We start from the raw sequence: 22,304 nt of genomic DNA on the forward strand, positions 1-22,304 counted from the left end.
AAAAAAGGGTTTTCAGTAGGTCACATGAGAAGTAGACAGAAGAAAATAGAAGTTGTTCATTTTAGTTGATTTATGTCACCTTCAGGCTAAAGTGCAAGTCTGAGGTCCCTCTCTCACGTGGCTACTTTACTTCAAAAAGCCAATGGGCAAAGTAGCTTGGTGGCGAAAAGCCTGGTGCAAGGTCTAATATCTATCTACGCTGAGTGTGTGGTGTTACATCTCAGCAGCACTCTGAGCAGTTTGGGGCAGAGGGCAAATATCGAAGCACCAGATACGAGCTGCTCAAGGTGGTCTGAGAACACATCACAAGAGGTCGGGTCAACATTGTTGTTTTGATTTGTTCCTCAGCTGTGATGTGAAATTTCTACACAGCCAGAGAAATAAAAAGCACGTGTCCTGATCATAGTGTAGTGACAAAATCCTGGCGGCCTGTGCATCGTCTCCCTGGCTGCTGACAGTGCTGTTAGCTCATGAGTCAATCCACCTGGATGGCATTAGAGGAGTTTGTACCAGCATCTGGTTCAAAAGTAGTTTAGCTGACTTTGCTAACTTGCAGCACAGAGACCGAGTGTTAGAGCAGCAAACAGGAACAAGTCACTTCGTTCTGCGCTGTGCTGTCTGATGATCACCGTTAGTTTTGCAGTCATGTCATGTTGGGACAAGACTTGGTTTATACAAGTCTTAGGGCAGTCATCATCTGACAAAATGTGAGCTGACTCTGGAACTTCTCAGCTCATCTGCATCTAGGCGGCAGCCCTAAAGCCTTTACATGTAATCTTTCAAACATCTTCCGATTCAGTTTGTGACATGTTCACCCTCAATTTTTGGTGCAACTTATATGTTATCACATGTTGTAACGCACCTAAGATCTTTAGAACTGATTTCAGGTCAGTTCAAGATTCTGGTAATGCATTTAGTTGTTATGATTAAGGTTAAGTTAGGGCAAGCCACAAAGTAATTAATGTGAGGCCATACAATGTCCTCACAAGAGCAGCAGAAACAGTTTATGTGTGTGCATGGCATCTGGATGTGTCGGGGTCGTGAGGGACAATTACCACCACACCTGTACTGTTAACAAACCCTAATGAGAGCACCATGGAAACGCAGATGAGCAACTGCACCTGTATTGTTCACTGTTTGCCTCAGGAGAGAAGGAGTGTTCACTTGGCATAAAAACAATCTTTGGCAATTTATGTTTTTCGTCATTTAAAGTTGAGGTCTAATTGGGCTAATGATGTGTTTATATCTGAGTAATTGTCTCCTTTATCTCTCACTCAAAAACTTCCTTTTTTGTCTCAGTTGGAACCATTGAAAGGTGAAATGCATCGAGTGCATGTTGTTGTGCTGTAATTGAGGGTAATCTGTTTACAGACAGAACAAATGTGACAAATGACTGTACATATTACAGGCAAAGGGTCCAAACTGCTTCTCCTCACTTCAGTTTCAAAGACAGGAAAAATGTAACTTCTTACAGAAGCAATTTGTAACCGCACTGGCTGCGTCCAATCTCAGACCCATGTCTTACTGGACATACTTGACTCTTCAATTAGCACTCGTCCTGTCATACCTGTACCTGTGTTTAGCAGGTACACAAGACTTCCTGCATCCTGGATTCGAATGTAATATCAATGGCTGTCTCACTGAGTCGGAGCCATTAATCATGTCAGTGGAGGAGAGGAAACGGCAGCTCACCACCTCAGTCCAGGATTAAGATTTAACGTTACAGCAGGTGGTGGATGCCATCAGTATGCTGAGTTGGGGGTGGGGGGTGGTCCATCACCAGTGATGCCAAGAAGAGGAGTACTTTATTGAAAAAGGACCAAGGGAAATTTAAAGCATACGGTTTGAGCAGCCTTTCAGTCATATTTCATGTGTTCATCTTGTTGCCATACTGACCTAACAACAGTCCTGCAGCCATTTTTGGCAGCTATTTTCAATTTAGGACGGGGTCTATGTCATCCTAACCTCTTCCATTACGATTGGTCTCTAATAGCTAAATCCTGAAATGGGATTTTTCCCTAATTGTAGTGAAATGAATTGTAGTGATTTCTGTAATACTAGGAATCCTAAACATCATCCTGAAGTGAGAACAGTTTCAGACTCAGACTCTCTGTAATGACGCCCAGGGTTCATAAGGCTCTTATTGAGCAAGAATACTAAACAAACAAACATGTAACTTTGTGGAAAGCGAATGAAAGTGTTCACTGTATACCTTAGCTCTGTATCTGTGAATGCTTGTGGATTGTTTTGTTGTGCATGCGTGTGTGTGTGTGTGTCTGTGTGTGTAAACATAAAGTTTACACTGGAGCTTCCCAGTGGGAGCGCTGTTTGCAGGGGATCTAGCATGCTACGTGAGAGGTTTATGTGCACCAGTGGGGAGATGTAGACTAAGTCAACAGAGCTACAATAACAGTGCCTGTAGGTACACAGTGATGTTGGCACTCGGAGCAAGTGCACGGGAATATCTAGCGCAGCTTTTGAGCATAACGACACATACCCCAAGGATTTTTGACACAACTGCAAAAGGATCACGATGCAATTTTTCCACTATCCCTGAATCGTGCCGCATTTAAATTCAGCTATGAAAAGACAGCAGACAAATGAGAGCTGCAGAGAAGCACTGTGTTCTGTAACTGCGCGCCACAATTTCATATGTTGATATGATGTTTGAAAATGACCTGAAGTCATTTTGCCACTGAAGCCTCTTTGCCAGCCCTCATACTTATTACTAGTTTTACATGTCTCAAAAGTAGCCTAAATTCTCCTTGATGAGTGGTTTTGTAAAAGTGTCTGGATATTGGCCTGATGCCAAAATTGCAGACCTAGTTTCACTCCACGCTGAAGACAGACAGTGTAGTTTTGTGCTGCAGTGAAGTCTCTCCCCTCTCACACTGTATTTCTTGTGCTGCCTAGTATCATGTGCCAGATGGCAAATATCGCATAAGCAGTGCACCTCTATATGTAATGGTCTTGTCATGTTCGAACACAGAACTTTTCCACAATGGAGGCAGAGGTGTGAAAGCCAGAAAGCCATTATATTAACAGATAGATGACCTGAGCGACTTTACAGACTTCATGTCTGGGCTGAAGTGGGAAAGGTCGAGTGTGTGACAGTGCGAATGAGCCTTAGACTTGATCTGTATGTTCTTCATCTATTTCTGACACATGGCATGATCTGTACAAGAAACCTCTTTAGAATACCTTTGACCAGGTCCTGTCGTGAAGTTTTAAAGGTGTACTTATCTGATCCCTGATCTGTTGATTTTGCTGCTGTTGTTGCTTTTGGCAGCGATTTAACTGCACAGCAGCATTGCTGGGAAACAGCAGCAGATGTGATAAAATGCCAGTTTAGTGTTATTTGTACAAAATGATACCCGTAAAAGTGTTGATTGTAATTCTGCCTCTTGAGGAATGGTGATCTGCATTAAGACAGGTCTTGTGCATGTTTAAAGGATTATTCCTCACTTTTCTCCCACAGATCCTCGACAACTGGAAGTACCATAAATCAAAGGTGGCCTCGTATTGGCTAGTGAAGCTGGACTCCACCAAACAACGGAAGGTGAGTCTTCTACTGGAATCAGATTGCAAGATATCAGAGCACCCTGACCTGCCCCTCGAGAGGCACTTTGGCTCCGTCTGTGTCTTCTGTAGCTCCCGATGTTCAGCAGAATATTTGTCTAAAACTTTCACATCCTGGGAGATAAGTTTAGGGACAGCCAATTATTTCAAATGTCTTTGATATCTAGATAAGAAGTCACTGCGTCCTACTAGATCACACCAACAGACAATGAGAGACAATTCAACAAAGAAGGGAAAAATTAGAGGACTTCTTGTTGTAGCCTGTTGGTTTGAAGGACAGCTGTCAGGGAAAGGCTGGTGGAAGTTTGCTCTCACTGCCACAGAGTCTATACGGTCAGACAGCAAAGAATGGATGTTGTTAAAACCAGTGAATATAACAAAATGTCAGCGCTCACCCTACATTCCTTCCAGTGCTTTTGAACAACTTTTAAAACAGGAAAAATAATCCCCAAATCAAACATCAGAGGAAAAAATACAAAAATAAGACAAGCATGAAGATCATTATCATGTCAGACAGTGAGAGGTAGAGACACCAAATAGGATGTAAACAAAACAGAAGAGGGGACAAGATGTGAAATGGCATCCAGTAGGCGTGTCGGTAATGATGTGATCTCTCAGCCGCCGCTTTCTGCACAACTGTGCTCGGCTGTGTGGTGGGCTGTGGCGGTGCGAGCCGATGTTTTATTTGGAGTGGAGCAGCCTAATGAGCAGCAGGCAGAGGTCAGGAATGTAGCGCCCACCGCTCTGCCATCTGATTACCATACCAAAACATATCTGTGTGTGTGTGTGTGTGTGTGTGTGTGTGTGTGTTTACTCATCTATCAGTTTGAGTGTGTATGCGCGTCTCGCTCGCCTCACATTGCTGTAGGGAAATCTTGCCTCTTCGCATCCCAAACACGCATGCACACACACACTCAGAGAGGCACGTCAGTAATGAGGAGCGAGGAATCAAAGTCAAAAGGGCCACAGCGCTGCACTCTGAGCGGGGTGAAAAGAGAGAGAAAAAGGGAGGGAGAGAAGGCAGTGAGGGATGGGAAAACAAAGAAGGGAAGATGGAAGGCTGGTGCAGGTGTCCCCAGACCGCCTGGGAACTTCTGACATCTCCTCTCCAAGACTGACGTCAATGCAGCAATTAGTCCTCTCCCGTGCTCTCCGCTGTCTGCCCCAGCACTTTTTGTCCCACCATCCACACACAAACCACACATAGGTTGTATGTCTGTGTATGATTTAACATGAATGCAGAGATAAACTTGGCCAAATCCTCACTATATGTCTGCAGGTAATGATGAAAATGTTCAGGGTGTGTTTGTGCATACGCTGCATTTGTCAGTGTTCCTGTATGCGTTCATGGATCTGTCTGTTTATTCATGAATGCAAGCTTGCTCTGTTACTGAGTGAATGCATTAGCCTCTGTGATTGCTAATTTTATGGCAAGATAAAAAAAAAATAAATCTTACAGTTGGAACAAATGCCAACTCACGCATATCAATTAGCACTGCTGTCACCTTTTGTCTTGCAGCATTAATTTCCTTCGTTATCACATGCTTGATTTGAACCCTTGTTGCTCTCTTTTTTTCCTCCCTCTTACTTTCTGTCACTCAGGTGTTGGATATTGTGCGTACCAATGTGCGCTCAGCGCTGCAGCGGATCTGGAGGGAGCCGGACGTAGAGACTCTCCACCTGTACCGGCTGTTTAACCGCGTCTTCAACCGGCTGCTCTGGAGTCACGGCCAGGGCCTGTGGAACTGCTTCTCCAACACTGGGTAGGCTGGTCCGAGAGAGGCTGTGAGCTTGGTTAAGATGAGATGTCACAATCCAAGGTGGGGTAAAAAGCCCCCTCACAGAGAGAGGAGGGCGTGATGGATCGCACAAATGGGGATAAGGGTGCACACATTCGGACAGATTCCTCTCAAAGGTATTCAATCTGTTGTAAACACACAAGTGACAGAAGTTGCTGTGAAGAGATAAGAGAGAGCTTGAGAGAGAAGATCAAACCTTTCTTTCTCACCTCTGCACACCTGGCCAGTGTGTGTGAGGTGTCAGTGATTGTCAGCTGTTGGGTGAAGCTTGTCACAATACCGATGTCAGAAAGGTATGAGGCCAGAGGGATTCAGATGTTGGTCAACGTTTTTTCACTCACTGATGCCAGGCTGTCAGTGGAGATGATCGTACAGTAGTAATTTCCAATTTTTATGTTTTATTAGCTCTGGGTCCATAAAACCATTGAATTCAAAAAAACTGCAATCGACAAAATTAGTAACCTTAAGCACCGTTGAATAAAAACAACCTTAATACTTATAATGCAAGCTTGGTTTTGACTGTAATTGATGACTTAAAACAAGACCAACGAACCAACAAAGAAAATAAATAAATAAAAAAATCGAGACATTGAAAAATTGTCACAAACACCCCTGAATGCACTGAGATGTTCACAGAGACAAATTCTCCTAAATCAACATAAACAAGTGATCACACCGCAGGCCAATTACCAACGCCACTCTTTCCCTCTCCGTAATTCACGCTCTATGTCCTCAAACCCAGTGTTCGTCGATATATCAATTTCAGTGACAGCAGGGACAATTTGCTATTTTTATTCAGTATAACCGGGGAAGCAACAGCGGCTGAATGACAGAGAATGAGTGACAGACCAACCAGACCCCGCTGCACTTTCCTGAAAGCTCTCGAGGATGAAAGAAACATGTTACTCCGTGGAGACGGGGTGCAAATTAAGGTCACGAATCTGAGCTGTTAATCAGGGCTTTTTCACAGGTGAGAGCAAGAAAAAGAGAGGGGAGGCATGGAAGCAGGAAGAAGGTGAATGAGGGCCTCTTAGTTCTTTCACTTTAGTTTGTTATCAGATACTTTGAAGTTTTCATTTGGGTTTTTTTCCCCGACTTTTCTGATGCGGCAGAATGTGACTTCCTACAAGATGAGTCACTGCAGTGACAGCCCGCTTGATCATGTCCCTATAGAAACCCCCAAACAGCAGACGAGACAGACACACACGCACACACACACACACACACACACACACACACACACACAGAACTACTGTTTCCCATCAGTGGTTCACAGTGGCTTTCTTAAACACATATTTTCCCAACCGAGACACACAGAGTCATCTTCAGATGCGTGAAGTCGGTTTCCGCACATTCATCTCCTCGCACATTAGCACCCACAAACAGAGCCGTGCATGCACACACGCACACACAACCCTGACATGCAGACAGCTGCTGTGCTGATAGCGTTTCATCTCGGCTCTGACAAAGGTGTGACCTTCTTGAATCTCCTCCTCTCCATATTCTTTACAGTTCAGTTGTTCAGTGGCCGTGTTTCCCTCGACACAGAGGGCTCAGAGTGTAACTGAAGTCCACAGCTCTCCATTGTCCTCCTCCCTTACTTCCTTGGCAACTGTAATTGAGGGAGAGTGAGAAAGGGAGCGAGTGGGTGATGGAGACGAAGGGGATGATAGGCAGGAGGAAAGAGGGGGAGGGACCTGGTGATGGAGAAAAAGCAGAGAGGGGAGTGATTAAAAACGAGACATCGGAAAAAAAAAAAAAGGTAGCGAAAGGAGTGGGTGGAGGGGTAGAGGCCCGGGAGGATTAGCCTAGCCTAGCCTCAGCTACCCCCAGCACGCTGCACCCCATGCAGCTTTTGTCTGATCGCAGCCTGCCATGGATGATCCAGCGAGCTCGCCAGCCTCTCGTCCAGCCCCTCCCTTCAGCGGGCTGTGGCCCAAACATGGATGAACCCCACAGGGGGCCCCCATGTCACACGACCACAGTGGAGCGGTGCACCTCGAAAAGCACACTCCAAATCCGAGTGCAGCCCCCCCCCCCCCCTTCTCTGTCTCTTGTTTGATATTTTATCTAAGGGACTTAACAACAATCAAACGGCCTAGCAGCTATTGTGGGTGATGAATTCAACAGGCTTTGAAAACGACTTAGAGGAAGAGAATGGAAACACACACAGTTTTGAACCCTTTCAGAGGAAGCACCCCCCACCTCCCAAGGAGTGAAAGGGGGTAGACATCAAACGTACCCCCTGGAGTTGTGTGTCTCAGTTGTTGCAGCTCTCTCACAGTCAGGGGTATGTCCGGGGTTGTAAAGGGGGTTAACTGTACTTGGATTTGTTTCATCCTTCCTCTCTGTGCGTCTGTCTGTCTTCCTGTACGTCTGTGTGTGTGAGATGTGTATGTAAATGTACACAAGTGGAGTAAAGGCCAGACATTAGAGAACATATTTCCATATATATGAATGTATGTGACTCTGTGAAATTCATGGTGATGCGCGTGTTGTCTTGTCTGCTCTCCAGTTCATCGTGGGAGACCATCTTCAGTAAGAGCAGCGAGGTGGTGTCGCCCCAGGAGCTGCAGTGCTGCCGCCGGCTGGTCCAGCTGTGCCGAGACTGCCTGTTGGTCGTCTACAAGTTTGTCTCAGAGTCCCGTGGCTCTCTGACCGGACTCAGCCCCGAATGGGATGACACCAGGTGAGAAGGACACTCAGCCCTTTGATGTTGTCCCACTGAGCTCTTCAGTTTTGAGAGATTCCTCCTTCATTATACAATAGGGTGGCTGGATAAGATTTAAGGGAATGATGGTAGTCTCCTGGTAGGTCCCAGCAGTGCTCAGTATGCTTGTGCAAGATAGTGAGCTCTTGCTCTGGAAACAGCATTAATCAAAATGAATGAAAAGCAAATGTAAACAGTTTAAGAAAGAGTAGATAGAAAGAGTGAGATTTTATCACAGGACAGTCACAAGTAGATAAATCACATGTGTTGTCCAACTTTACAGATTAGATTAGTGCATCATGTGTGATGCAGTAATCCAGGATACTGAACTTCTTAACCCCTTAAGACTAACAGGGAGACATCCTCACATATTTATTTGGATGTCTTCCTCCATTGGGTCCATGTGGAAACTAGTTGAAGCTGAGTTTGTTGAAGCAGTATGAACCAGAGAAGCCTCCTAATAAACTTTGTTACGACTCCCTTCAAAAGAAAGGGACCCAAATTGAGTAAAGAAGAACAAAGAATAAACACACTGACATACAGACAAGAAAACCTTTGATTTGAAAATTTCAACAGCTCTCATCATTAAACCTCTCTCAGGAAACATTTCCTCTCTCCTCCACGGAGCCTCAGAGCCATCATCTTCATCACACAACCCTGATAAAACAAACAAACACGAAAATCAGCCTCATTCTATTTTTAAGGTTGATCCCCGCAGGAGACAGCAGCTCAGGTTTGGAGTGAGCGAACTTTTAAAAAGCACATATGCTTTGGGCTGGCAGACAGTGAGGGCGGGAGGAGGGTGGGGAGAGGGAGAGAAAGAGTGTGCTGTTAACAGGAAATAATGGCCCACAGATTAGCGCTCAGGTTAGCCCGGGGCCCCCTGAGGCCTGCTTAATTCAATTAGAGCCCAGATGAGCCCGTGCAGCAAATGACCTTACGAGAGAGAGAGATCCTTTTTTCCTGGGGCCTCGCTTTACATGATTCATAACTCTTGCGCATATTTTAACAGGCTATCACTTTGCGCCTACAGTGTAAAAACCTCAGCTGTTAAAAAAGTACAGGGGTTTATGTACAGCTGTGGAGCTACTTATGTTCTGACTTGTTGCTGTTGATTGTTTCATCTTGAGCATAATTGTTTTGATTCAGGAATATGAATCAGTGGACTGTGAGAGGATTTAAACTGTAGCTGGATAATAACTCAAGCATGCACGAAATGACCCACTGCTGTATCCATAGTTTTGCAGTTGGTATCCTTGAGAGTCCGTTTAAGCATGCGTTGGTCTGTCTCTCCTTATTTCTTCTGTGTCTATATATGTCTGTGTAAAAAAGCTTACCATTTGCTGCTGGACCAGCCTCTACCCATGGCACCACCCCTGCTGCTGTCGCTGCCGCTTCTTCCTCCTCTTCCTCCGTCTCTTCGCCCCTCGACGCAGGTCTCTGCTCGGTTTAGTTCTGCTAAACCCCCCCATCTTCCAGCACCGTCCCCTGCTTTCCGTTGTTCCCACCACCTCACGGCTGTAACTAAGGCTTGGTCCCACTTGCCCAATGATGGTTGCTTTGGCTGCACAACCAGCCGTCTAACATGGTTTCCTCTCCTTTCCCTCACTAATAGTCAGTGGGATGTGTTTCAAATTATCTGAATACTCTTGGCCCAAAACTGTAAACTATGCATTGGAAAGGACGGAGACAGGAGAAGGAAGCATATTCAGACACTGTTTGTCAACACTGCAACCATTCGCAACCAGCTTGCTGTACATCACCAGCCAATCACCCCACTGCAACACGCTAAACTCTGCCTGTCACTCGATGCTTTTCTCAAAAGCATCTCACCCTGAGTGCATTTTCGGTTTGAGTGGCCTCAGTGGGAAGCAAGAGCCTCACCTGCACCGCATCAGTGCCGTGATCAACTTAAGCACTGCTCTCTTCTTGTCTCAAGAAGACAGAAAATGGCTCGGCTTTGCAGCGTGTGGTTTGCAGATTCACAGCACAAACGATTCACATCTCTCCATCAGGCATGCAGGGAACAGCCGCAACCCGCCGCCACTCCAGATAGCCGAGAAGCAATTAGGATTATTTTCTCATTGATGCATAAGCTTTATATATGAGAGGGTAAACTGTGTGTGTGTATGAGAGTGTGTGCGCGCGTGTGCATGCGCGTCATGCGACTGTTATGCAACAGTCCCTCATCCGTCCCTCTTCAGTGTTTCACACTCAGCTAACCTCGAACTATTTCTCTCGAGCTGTGTTCACGTTCAACTGAAGCGTGAATTTGAAGGACAGGCTTACATATTTTACGTCTGTTTTGAAAAAATACATAGTATTTTTCACATGCCTATATGTCCATTCAAACAGCTTTCTGGTTGTCCATACTGGCTGTGAGGAGACGCCTTCCGGTGGAAGAGATGAGGGACAAAATCCACAGTCTTTGTTCTCTGAAAAAAGAATTGTTAATATTGCCTTCCCATTGTCTAGGGAAACACAAAGAGGGAATTTGGTACAAAAAAAGGCTTGATTTTGAAGATATTTGATTTGTCTAACTCAGACGGCGGACACCACAAAATGCATCATAAGGCATTTTTGCATGGCGAGAGGATTGTGGATCTTGTCCCACATCTCTTCTGTTAGCAGAACAGAGTAATAATCACTGCAAACAGTAACCTTTAAGCATGTGTGGGCATGTGAGCACTGTTTAGAGACATGCTTGAAGAAAATGTGAACCTATCCTTTAATGGATAATTTGATACTAAAAAAATAATGAACTTTCTTTGATCAAGTCAACATCACAACTCCACTGAAAGCTGAATGTCAGATAAAAAGAGAAATAGCGACGAAACAAGTTGTTTAAAATGTGGAATATCCGAATGCAGCAGCTAGTGACCAGCAAGTTTCACCTCCTCCATTCAGCTTTTCCAGTTCTATAAGCAATCATACACACAAAACGGTTGACGCCCAGTTTGGCAGACGTCCACATTCTGAATACTTCAACCACTTCACACGGTAAAATCAAAGATCACATATACCGGCAAATTCGGCTCCACACTGTCTCTTGTGCATGTACACACGCATATACACAACACATACGCCCGCAAAGCTCTTGGCAGCCTTTGGCACACGTCAAAGTGGGTCTGTTAGCCGGGGTCTTTGGGGTCTCCATTGTTGACCACACCTGCCCGCTCTCGTTCAAGCATCCTTCCTCTTTCGAGTGTCCTGATCGGTGTGTCAACAGCCTCGCGGGTCTTAGAAAAGTCCTTCAGTCTGTGTGGGCAGATGAGAGGAAGTAGCCAAATAGCTCCACTAATGACTTTCTTGTTAAGCCTGGAATTACTGTCACTACCCAAAGACAATTTTCCCATGATGACAAAAGTTTCAGATTCTATTAACTTTCATCTGTCAGAAAAGTGTGGCGGTAATTAGGGTTAATTGGGGTGTTGAGCTAAATGTGGGCTGCAGATAACCTTCAAGCCTCTTTGTACCTCTTGGTTTAGGATTGCGTCAGCTATCGTGGCAGTGGATGGAGGATCCTTAGTCATGGCCTCTCGCCTTGTCTGGCCTCCTCTTAATTCACTGTGGCAGTTGCATCTCGATGGAGGACTTAAGAGTAGTGGGGAAGGCCTGTCAGTGGGAACAGTGGTAGATTGTAGCCTTGCATGTAAGGACCAGCGCAGGAGAGTATCTCTCTGTCTCCCTGTCAACTGATGGATTGAAGCAAAGCACACATGCATGAACAAGCCTCCCCCTGGCTTTCAAGCATGCACGCTGTTGCCAAGACCTTCTTCATGATCAAAAGGAGGACGAACCTGGAAGATGCCGAACGAGGGTCCAATTAAATATAGCCTGCAGAGACAGCGGCTGCTTGGACGTGAGGAGCCACCCCCACACCACCCAACCACTCACCACTACAACCACCGTGATTCTTTCTGTGAGCAGAATATTCTCAAAGTGAATAGCAGAGGATCTCTGAAGAACACACACTCGGCCCCCAATGAATGTTCAATATTTGATTTTCTTTCCTTTTTTTCTGCCATTTCCATGCCTGAGCTTGGGGTTGTTCAGTGAAAGCCTTATGGAAATGGAAGGGAGACAGGAGAAATCGCACCACAAATCCATGAGCAGAATACCAATGGATGTATGGAGAATCTCACAGAGGAGGGTGATGGAATAAGGTGCCGAGCGGGGGTGGGGGGGGAGAAACATAAGAAATGAATCCACATAAAATCGTGGCATGAAATCAGTAAATGTCATTTTGAAGAGCCACTGAAAGCAAAGCAGCTCCCGCCCTCGTCTTCTCTGGGTGTGTGAGTGCAGGAGTTTAAGAAGAACCCTCACCAAGTCCAGTCAGAGCCAAAGAAGATGTGCTGGAGGGATACCTACGGCCCACTTGAAGCCGTTTCAAGGACACTCTCGTTGGACTAAATGAATTTAATTTGAATCCCTTGTAACTCTCCTGGGTCTGGGGCAGTGTTGAAGCGGACGCCCTCAGCGACATGCGCCTTTTTTTTTCCCTTTTACAGTCGACTTTAGAAGAAGCCGCTCTGCTAATTTGTCCAAGAGCTATTTCACAAGGAGAGAGAGCTGTCAGAGGAAAAAAAAGTATGCTATCTCTGCAGCAGCTTGAAAGAAGATATTATTTCTTCACTCTGTAATCCTCAGCCCCAGTGGCTCCCTTTTGATTAGATTGTCACATCTTAAACACGTCCACAGGGACTATTTCTTTTGACCATTGTACTCATTTAACTAAACGAGTATTAGATGTATTTCTTATTAGCTAAAGATCTTTGCTGCACATGTGGCAAGAAGGTCACATAATGTATGATATCACAATATGACAAGTGTGCTTCATAGGCCTGTAAATGTAAGTCATTCTTCCAACTGATCAGTCTGGAAGAATTCAAACTTCCCCTGTCTCATGTCTTCTGAACAGCACCCCCAACATTTGCATAACCTTCAGTTAACCTTGTCCAGGACTTGATCATCTCATCTGACATTGCTCTGACAACCATATCTGACTCATTTCCAGTAACTAAGGAGGATGGGAGCAGGGTTCAGCCCCTCCTGACTCTATCTCAACCTGACGCTGGTCTCATTCTCAGGTACTGGAACGCTGTTAGCAGGAGCTGCCTCACTGCTCTGTCTCGGTGGAAGGTGTCATAGAAAAGTCTTAGAAAGGTACTGACGTCTATGCCTCGGAATGATAGGTGAGGATTTTATGTTCATGATACCAAAAATTTAAGGGTCAAAGTTGAAACATTCAGTTGTTCTGAAAGAAAAAACGGTCTGCTTCTGACAGCGTTGGGCCCATCATTGATTACTCTACGAGCAGACGCATAAACACTGCATGTAAGCTAAATTGAACTGGAGACATTTTAGATTTGGACATTGCGCAAAAGTGGAGCTGCAACGATGAATCAATAAGTCAATCAACAGAAGATGAATTGTTTTCTATTTTGATAATCTTCAGTTATTCTTTTGAGCAAAAATGTCAAAACATATTCATTAATGACGGTAAACTGAACAATTTGGGTTTTGGACTGTTGGTCAGACAAAACAAGATATCTGAAGATCTCATCCTGGTCTGTGGGACTTAGGACTTGTTTTTCACCGTTTCCTGGCATTTTCTACACAAAGATTAATCAGAGAAAAACTGCATATTAATCGATAATGACAATAATTGTTAGTCGCAGCCCAACACAAAAGTCCTCAGATCATATGTATCTCGCAATTGAAGCCACATCCTTTTTCCTTTTTCTCATTTTCAAGGGTGATGTCATAATATCTTGTAATCACCAGGCCATTATTAAAGGTGAAATGTGCAGATGAAGATGGCCATAAACGGTAGAGTCAATAAATGAAAAAATGGGCAATATGTGGTCTCGGTGCTGAGCACTAATGCCGCCCTGACCTCTAAAATGTGACCTTTGCATATCTAATCCTCTCATTATGTTCATCCTTTCCCCTAATCCCTCCGTCCCTCGCTTTTGTCCGTCTGTCCAGGTATCTGCTGCCAGTGACCTCCCAGTTCATCATGAAGTGGCCTTCGTCCAGCTTTGGCCGCATCTCCTCGGCCCTGCCACACTCACGCAGCCTTTTTGCCGCCAGGATGGGCCACTTCTGAGGTCACCGTGGCAACCCTGGCTTCTGACACCTCGCCTTTTGACCTCGACACCTCCCGTCCCCCGACTCTCACCCAGCCAAACCCCGTTCTCAGCAAGTCCGGTCTGGATCTGAATTTGGGGGCAGCTCTGGACACCGGATGGAGCCTCAACATTGGCCAGATCCCCCCGTGAAAGACAAAGACAACAAAGAAAGGCCAGGTGACGTGGGATTGCTAACGGGCCTTGTTTCGATTAGTTTGGACCTGCCTAGACCAGCAGACCACCTGTACCCTCAACCCCTCCCGTAAGCCCCAGTAACACCAAACAATGGGTCTACTCTTTTCTCATTGTAACTGCTGTACTATACCTACTCACTGTACAGTTACAAGTCATGGTACTGTAAAAGAATAACAAATACTAAACAATGCAAGGATTATTTATTTATGTACTTACTTATTTTGTAAGGTATTCCATGAATGCAGTGAATGCTGATGCAGAATGCAGTGATGGAATGATATCAACAAAGCTATCCCTTGTTTGGAAAAAGTGGATGTAAAAAAACAAAAACAAAACAACAAAAAGCTTATTTTTGCTTGACATTTTATTTCTGAATTTAATTTATTTCATAACTTATATCAGAGGCTTTATGTTTCTAAATGTTTTAACAGTCACTTTATGTTCTAGTTTTTCCAGCAGAGGTGGTGCCCACAGAACTCCAGATGTTTAACTCCTGAATGCTAATGCTTCATGTTTTACCTGTGTGATATTAAGTGCAGCACTATTAAGCAACACAATGTTTAGAATGTCAGCGTAGTAAAGCCAAGCCGACTTTGACAGCGTCATGAGCCAAACACAAGTCTCAGCGAGCGCCCAGCTCCTAATATGCACTTTGCAGTTTGTCACGGAACGAGAGGGCGGGTGCACATTAAAAGTAGTGTTTGCATGCTTAGATTTTAGTCCCTCGCCCAGATGTAGTGGTTAGGCAGAGGAGCTGCGTTTGGAAAATACTTGAAGTTTTGTGTTGTCATTAATTATTGTGTCTTTGTATCGGCTGCACTCAGAAGACACTTCACTTGTAGATCTGTCGTCGTGAGTGCGGATGCGTTCAGGATAATAAGGATGTGTCGCACCGCTCAAGAGATTGTGCAGCACGTCGAATGACTCGGCTCATCAGTTCAAATAGGTAACAGTGGAGATTTGCCTGGGATGAGCAGCTGCTGCCTTTTCCAGCACCGCACTGTAGGTACAAGTGCCAGGGATATCATGGATGTGCCAATAATAAGCGCATCTACTTCATGTGTTCAGTTGGGTTTTATTTAAGGTTAATATGTCATGAATCTACTGTAGGACCTGAGTTAAATACAGTATTAAATGTCGATAGAGAGAATGCAGTGTTATATGTTTAGTAGTTTCTTGGCTCTGTGTAGTTCCCCATGGGATGATCCAGTGACTAGACTTTTAAAGATGGTAGTCTGTCCACAGACTGTACACTGTGCAGTGTGCATTTTATAACATTAACTCTGACTGTGTGCTAAATCTGCTCAAACTGAACTCTCCCCACACACTCAACATCAATTCACAATGCCAAATATTTTTATTTTGCCTGATTTTATTTGTGTTATTTAAGAGTAGTACTTTTTCATCGGAGGTAAGAGATTTTTAATTTTACATAGCAATAAAATGTTTCAACAAACATTCCTCTTTTCTGTTGTTTGTGTTCTCAGCATCGAAATCATTGGTCCCCGACCTTTTTTTTTTATTTTTTTTTTACACTGCCGGCTTTTCTTAAATTGACAGTTTTATCTAATAATCCTCTGAACACACGAATAAGCCTCAACACTGAGTAAGAAAACAACAGCGAGAGAGAGAAAAGTGCGCGTGTGAAAGAGCAGGCAAACATAACTTTACTTGGTCTGTATTTTTATTCCTGTTAAATATTTATTAACTGATTTTATTAAGAATCATTGTGCTGCATTAATGGATCTGTAACAGCTCATGTTGAGGAAATATGCAGCAAACTGTGCTGAGCTCAACGTAATGACCACAAAAAGTCTATAATAGCCTACAAACTAATAGAATTATTAGTCATCTTTTTTCTTTTCTTTTCAGAATAACACATTTTCTTTTTAAATGATGAGCGAATGTTGTGAAGCCTGGTGCCAGTCTGGGCTGAGGATCTCATTTTTGACTGCAAACATGCAGAAAGGTACATTACAATTCAGCAAGTCGCTCTTTGACGGGACAACGTCAATATTTTTCTGTTATTTTTGAAACGATTAATTACCTGAGATAATATCGTTGGAAGTAGGAGCTGTGAAACTGATAAACAGGCAAAATCAAGCGGAACTAATTATAAACATTGAATCTAAGTGCTGTCGAACTCTAACGGGCTTCCAAACTTCCTGTCCACCTGATATCCATTACTGGAGCAGCTCTCAGGGTATGTGGGTCAGCGTCTGAGTGATATCGCGTTTCACGCCGGAGGCCCCTGCGGACAGGTGACACTCCTGAACTGTCACTCGCCACAGAAATGAGAGTGTGCACCCAGCAGCCCTTGCTTGTTCCGTCTTGACCTGAACGCTGCCCTGCACAGACGTGCGCGTGTGTGCGCGCATTAGCGCTGCAGAAGAACGAAGCGAGTTTTATTTAGCCCTGTAACAGCAGCATGGCGTCCAGGTTCTTGCGACCTTTCCACCCCTCCTTCCTCCCTCCATCCCTCTCTCCCTCCCTCTTTCTGTCAGCAGAGGAGGTGCGGGGCTCGACCTTGAGGCTCTCCGGCCTCCGCCTTGGCTGCGGCAGAGCAGAGGCTGACAGTCTGGCGCTGCGACCCCGGCGCGCTGTCCAAAAATATCTCCCCCAGCAACGGGGCTGCGCTGTTCCGTCCTGACCTTTCCACTCGTCACTCTCCTCAGCCCCATCAGTTGCTCCATCCCTTTCTCCCCTACCTGTGCGTGGTCCAGGCCACTGTCCAGTCTTTTTTTGTTTTTGGTTTTTTTAAACCAACACCCCCATGACCCAGTTTCAGGGCCCTGAGCCGACCTCTCCAGCTTAGAGAGTAAAAACGCGACTGGGAGCTGTGTGAGAGGTGGATGGTTCAGATGAGATAAGGAAGCACACACACACAAACACACTCTTACACACAAACACAGATGGCCGGGCTTCAAAAATCTGCTCTTTTTTTTTTTTTGCTCTTAATCCACTATTTCAAATGACATGGAGGGAAAAGAGCAGTGTGATTTGTTCTGTAATTATGACCGCCTGAGTGAGGTGTCCAGAGGCATGGCTGCCCTCCTTTTCCTCACTAGAAAAGCTTTAAAAGTGGAGCCTGTAGTGGTTTGTGTGCTTTCAAATGACAAAAGTGACCTTTCTTATCAGACAAATACTGCCTGTGTATGAAAAAGTGCGTGTGTGTGCACAGATTATGTATCTCTCCTACACACGGTGTGTGTAATGGCAGCATGTACTGTATGTGTGTGTATAGCGTGTTCACACATGTTCACTGCTGTGTTTTATTAGTTTTTCAGGCCTCACACCTGCCTCTGCGTCCTGACATTTGTGTTGTGTGTGTTTTATGTGTATTCTCACAGGGACACATTCAATGACACCCGCTGCAATACATTATCTGTGGTGCCTCGTTTACAACATCTTTCCTCTCAGCAGGGGTCCTGCCTGTAACTGACACATAAACCAACAGATAAACACATGCACACGGAGGAGCCTGGACGGTCTTCACTCAGCTTGTCCCAGCGGCTCGGGTTATTTACTGTGCACACACACGTTTCGCTCCCTTGGCAACACGTTCACATTTTCCAGCAAATTAAACTAAAACATGTTTTACTGTGGGTCAAACTTTTCAGGCAGGGTGTAAAATGATTCAAGTGTCATTTCTGGTTTGTTTGTTTGTTCATTAATTCACCCAGTGGCCGCATTTGTTTGAAAGTAACAACAACATAACATAATTAGGAGACAATTGAATAATTAGTTTTATGAAAAATGTGTAGTTTTATTACTGTTCATGTGGGCCTGAATTCAGGTGAGCGCCGAAATGAGGAGACCTCTGATTCATTAGATCGTCATAAAATGAATCAAGAAGTCATTTTCAAATTTAATTTGTTTCCCAAGCAAAATGACATCCAGTTTCAGCTTTAGCTCAAATGTGCTAGTTTTTGCTCAGACTAGCGGGTCCCTCAGCGGGTGCACATGGAGGGGTGCCATCAAAGAGCAAATGAAGGGGTGCAGGGGTTTGAAACATTTTGGGACTCACTGTGTTAGACAAAAGAAGTCATTTCAAGGTGTCACCTTTGGCTTTGGGAAACATGTGATGGCCATCTTTAGCTATTTTTCTTCATATATTACAGAAAAGTTATCTGCAACTGCATCTCGATCAGTTCAGCATTTCAGCTGCCTTTCAATCAAATGTGGAAAACATTTGCTGGTTCCAGCTTCTTGAACGTGATGACTGTAAGCTTTTTCTCACCGTGTATGACCAGGCAAGACATTTAAGGGCGTATACAGACCAGGAAAGTCCTTTGGTCCGCTGTCATTGGTTCGGACCAAAATACAATGTTTCTTTTTTGGTTTTGTGTGGTTCCTGTTCACAATGCAATTTTCGCAAGAGCCCCAGAATTCGTCAACAAACCCACATGTGCAAAGATCATTCAGTCACTTGACAGGGTGGGGTAACCCGATTAAAAAAAAAATAGGGGGGGGGGGACAGCTAAAAATAAACTATGGAGATTATAGAGATTCAGTGTGTTGCGCTCGTTGTGCTTATATTGATTTGTTTCATACAGTTACAAACATATGCAGAACTTTTGGAGCTAATCAAAACAATATTTCCCATAATGCCCACATCAACGGGAGCCTGTTATGTCCAAAAAGGCATATAATTTTTAGAACTGGGTTGGACCGAGCACCAGGGTTCGTGTGGAAGCGAACCAAGACCACCTCTCCAGCTGGGTCACGGTCCGGCTGTTTGGTCCGCACCAGAGTTTGATGGTTTGTATTCACATCCACCCAAAAGGTCCGCACCAGCAATTTTTTTGGTTTGGTTCAAACCAAACAAGGCAGGTGTGAATATGCCCCCTTAAGAGCTCAGTGATATCACTTTTCAGTACTATCTGAAAGCATGATGCGAACATACGAGGAATGTGAGTTTCCTGATGGAACAGCTTAGATGTGATCCACACCTGCATCCCATCGCAACCCTGGGAACAGCATTTGTCTCAGTGACTCATGTCTCAGAGAATGTTCAGCTTTGCCCACCCACCCACACCCACACCCACACCCACACCCACACCCACACCCACACCCACACACACACACACACACACACACACACACACACACACACACACAATGCTGAATGCTGGATATGGAGCTACTTCAAGGTGATGTGTGTTTATTCATGCAGAGGTCACCATGTTTTTGTCTTTCTTCAACAAGCACAAAAGGGAACATTAATCAACAAACTAACTAGAAAATGTTGCATCCTGTGTAATGGAAAAAAAATAATCTTCCATTATTTTGTTTCATGGCCAAACACACACGCGCGCACACACACACCACTCATTGTGCATCACTCTCCATACCCTTGGTTTGCCCTGTTTGAATTTTAATGGTAAGCCGGTGTTGGTTTGGTGAGCCTGAGCGTGAGTCCTCCAGTGTTTTCCTCTTTGATCCACCCATCAGCTATCTTGTTTTTGTTATTTTTTTCACCTCTGTTTATCGGGGGAAGAGCTGTGCTGAGCGTGCACACTTTTCCAGCTCTGCTTTGTTCACATTCACACACCTGCGAGCTGTGCAGTGACCGCTGGCTGCTGTTGGCTGCAGAGCGGTCACATGAGGTCTCACAGTGGGCAGCGGGCTACTTATTCACCTTCCCTGCCACATTTCTTACACACACACACACACACACACACACACACACACACACACACACACACACACACACACACACACACACACACACACACACACACACACACACACACACACACACATTTAAATTTAAACCAGTGATCTCCTACCTGTAAACCCACCTCGCTAACCTTTACGGACCCACTGGCCTCAGCCGGGCGTACCTCTACACGGAGCCGCTGAATCAGACTGCACTGCACCACTTCCAAATCTTAACCTTGGTTTCAACACTCAAGGAGTCTACAGTACTTTGTTCCAGCCACAGGGGGTTATAGATGAGCACAGTTCTGCATATGGCCATCATTCACAGCCCCGAGCTCCCCCTGAGTGTGTGTCTTGAGTGTGTGTAACAAATGGAGCCAAGCAGTAAAGGTATTAATGTGAGGGAACGAGCCCTGTGGTTGAAGTACAGCAGGAAGTCACTTTCTCTCCCATATGGCCCCTAACAAGATGGAGAGGAGCAGGCAGGTGTGAGCGGTGGTCTGCACCTCCGCTGGCTGGATTAGCACTTCTGATGGGAGAGAAGAGAAGAAGACGATCTTCGGCGTATGCTGTCACCCCCCTCCCCACCACTGCCCCCCCCCCCCCCCCACGTCTTCTCACCTCCTCTGTGATCACTGCTCTCTGCCCCTCGCTCTGCAGCGAGTGTGAGAGGGGAGACTCAAAATGAGAATAAATGAGGTGTGTGCAAGGGGTTCGGCCAGCATGCCTGTTTGTGTGCACGTGCGTTCCTGTGCACGCACGCATACCTGCCTTCTATCGTGTTCAGATCTCTTCCTCTGCTGCAGTGTCGAGCTGTGGAGCCAAAAGACCGTCCGGGGACTCTTCATCCACTTGCTGCTGAGCGCCCCAGGGGATGGATTGAGCCTCGCAGGCTGGGATATTATCAATACACCCCCTCCAGGCAGCCTTGGAGACAGGAGACGGAGCCACTGACTCACTCTGCCTATTAGTCTACTGCTGAGCATGGGCGTTAGAGGGAACAGCTGGTTTGACTGGAGCCACCCAGTCCTCCATCTTTGTCTCCTCGTGGATCTGCCTCAGTCACTCTGCTCCCTTTGTTTGTTTCCTTCTTCTTCTTCATCGTCCCAATTTACGGTCCCTCTTCTGGCCACGCTCTTTCTCCCACACATCTCTTCATAGTCTTCACACCATCCTCAGACTCGTTTCTTGTTCGCTCCCCTGCCTTTAAGGGTGCCAAGGTGCGGCCCACTCCTCTAATTACATGTGCCCTGCTCTTTCTGAGAGCCGTGCTTCCTGCTCTCTGCCCAGACTCGCGTCACCGTCACACCTCCGTGTTGTAAATCTCCATCTCCAGTTTGTTTCAGAGTTGCTTGATATTCCATTTGCGTACCGAGGAGGCTGACCTTGTATATGCATTTTTCAAAATTGTAGTCGTTGAATCCGTCCACGTGCTGAACGAGAGCCAAACAACTGAACATGAGGTTTTTGTGGAAAACGGTTCGCTGAGAATGCGCCGCAGTCTCTGCTCCAAAGTCTTCAACAACAGATGAAGATTCAGATATAAATGGATGACCATACATATTTCAGCACGCTGTAATATATAAAATATGGGCTCAATGAAGATTTCAGTGTAATGGCTGCATCACTCACTGAGATACTGTCTAATGTTCGACCTCATGGTCATTTTGAAGATTTCCCCCTCGTTGCTGCCAACGACACAAATGCCAGATCATTCCCAATCTTGGCTCTAACCTTGATGATTCGCAGGGACAGCTCTCTGGCCGATCTGCTCTCAGCTCCTGCACGAAGGAAACTGGAGAAAGCCTGCGCAAAAACCACAGCTCAGCCTCTGGAGCCAGCAGCCATTTTGAATCCCTTCTCAGATGGCTTAAACAGCCAAAGTCGTGACCTCATCCCTGCTGAAAAACACGAGGAATTTAAAAAGGGTGACCCAGCGAACCTCTTAAAGCTGCATGCTTTTTTTCCTTCTCCTACGTCTGCGAGCCCTTTTTCCTTTTCTGCCTCCACTTCACACGTCTGTCTTTGTTTCAGCTCCTCACTTCCCTTTGATCCACAAGTCTTGTGCGTTTATGTCTGCGGTCTCATCGTGTGGCCTGTTAGAATATTTTATGTGTGTGTGTGTGTGTGTGCGCACTACGTCCAGAGTGGTCATGTTGTGACGTTCTGCCTCTCAGCGTTTCGCTTAACTCAGACTGAATGCAGGACTTTATCTTTTTT

The 22,304-nt window shown here is 45.4% G+C and overlaps 1 protein-coding gene across 7 annotated transcripts in view; it reads left to right on the forward strand.

The window, feature by feature from the left end:
- The window catches only part of ttll7 (tubulin tyrosine ligase-like family, member 7), a 70,107-nt gene extending 54,230 nt beyond the window's left edge, over positions 1 to 15,877 (forward strand). Inside the window, exons 18-23 of one of the 7 annotated variants that reach the window (XM_070961822.1) lie at positions 3,479 to 3,559; positions 5,182 to 5,342; positions 7,894 to 8,067; positions 9,421 to 9,524; positions 13,182 to 13,286; positions 14,083 to 15,873. In XM_070961822.1, coding sequence (XP_070817923.1) covers positions 3,479 to 3,559; positions 5,182 to 5,342; positions 7,894 to 8,067; positions 9,421 to 9,524; positions 13,182 to 13,264 — 603 coding nt within the window. In that variant the 3' untranslated portion in view covers positions 13,265 to 13,286; positions 14,083 to 15,873. Of the gene's footprint in view, positions 1 to 3,478; positions 3,560 to 5,181; positions 5,343 to 7,893; positions 8,068 to 9,420; positions 9,525 to 13,181; positions 13,379 to 14,082 lie in introns of those variants that run through there. The other 6 variants (XM_070961821.1, XM_070961825.1, XM_070961827.1 and 3 more) reach the window with 6 other exon arrangements.
- Positions 15,878 to 22,304: the final 6,427 nt, after the last annotated feature.

Source organism: Chaetodon trifascialis, chromosome 4, assembly GCF_039877785.1.
Source record: "Chaetodon trifascialis isolate fChaTrf1 chromosome 4, fChaTrf1.hap1, whole genome shotgun sequence".
Lineage (NCBI taxonomy): Eukaryota > Metazoa > Chordata > Actinopteri > Chaetodontiformes > Chaetodontidae > Chaetodon > Chaetodon trifascialis.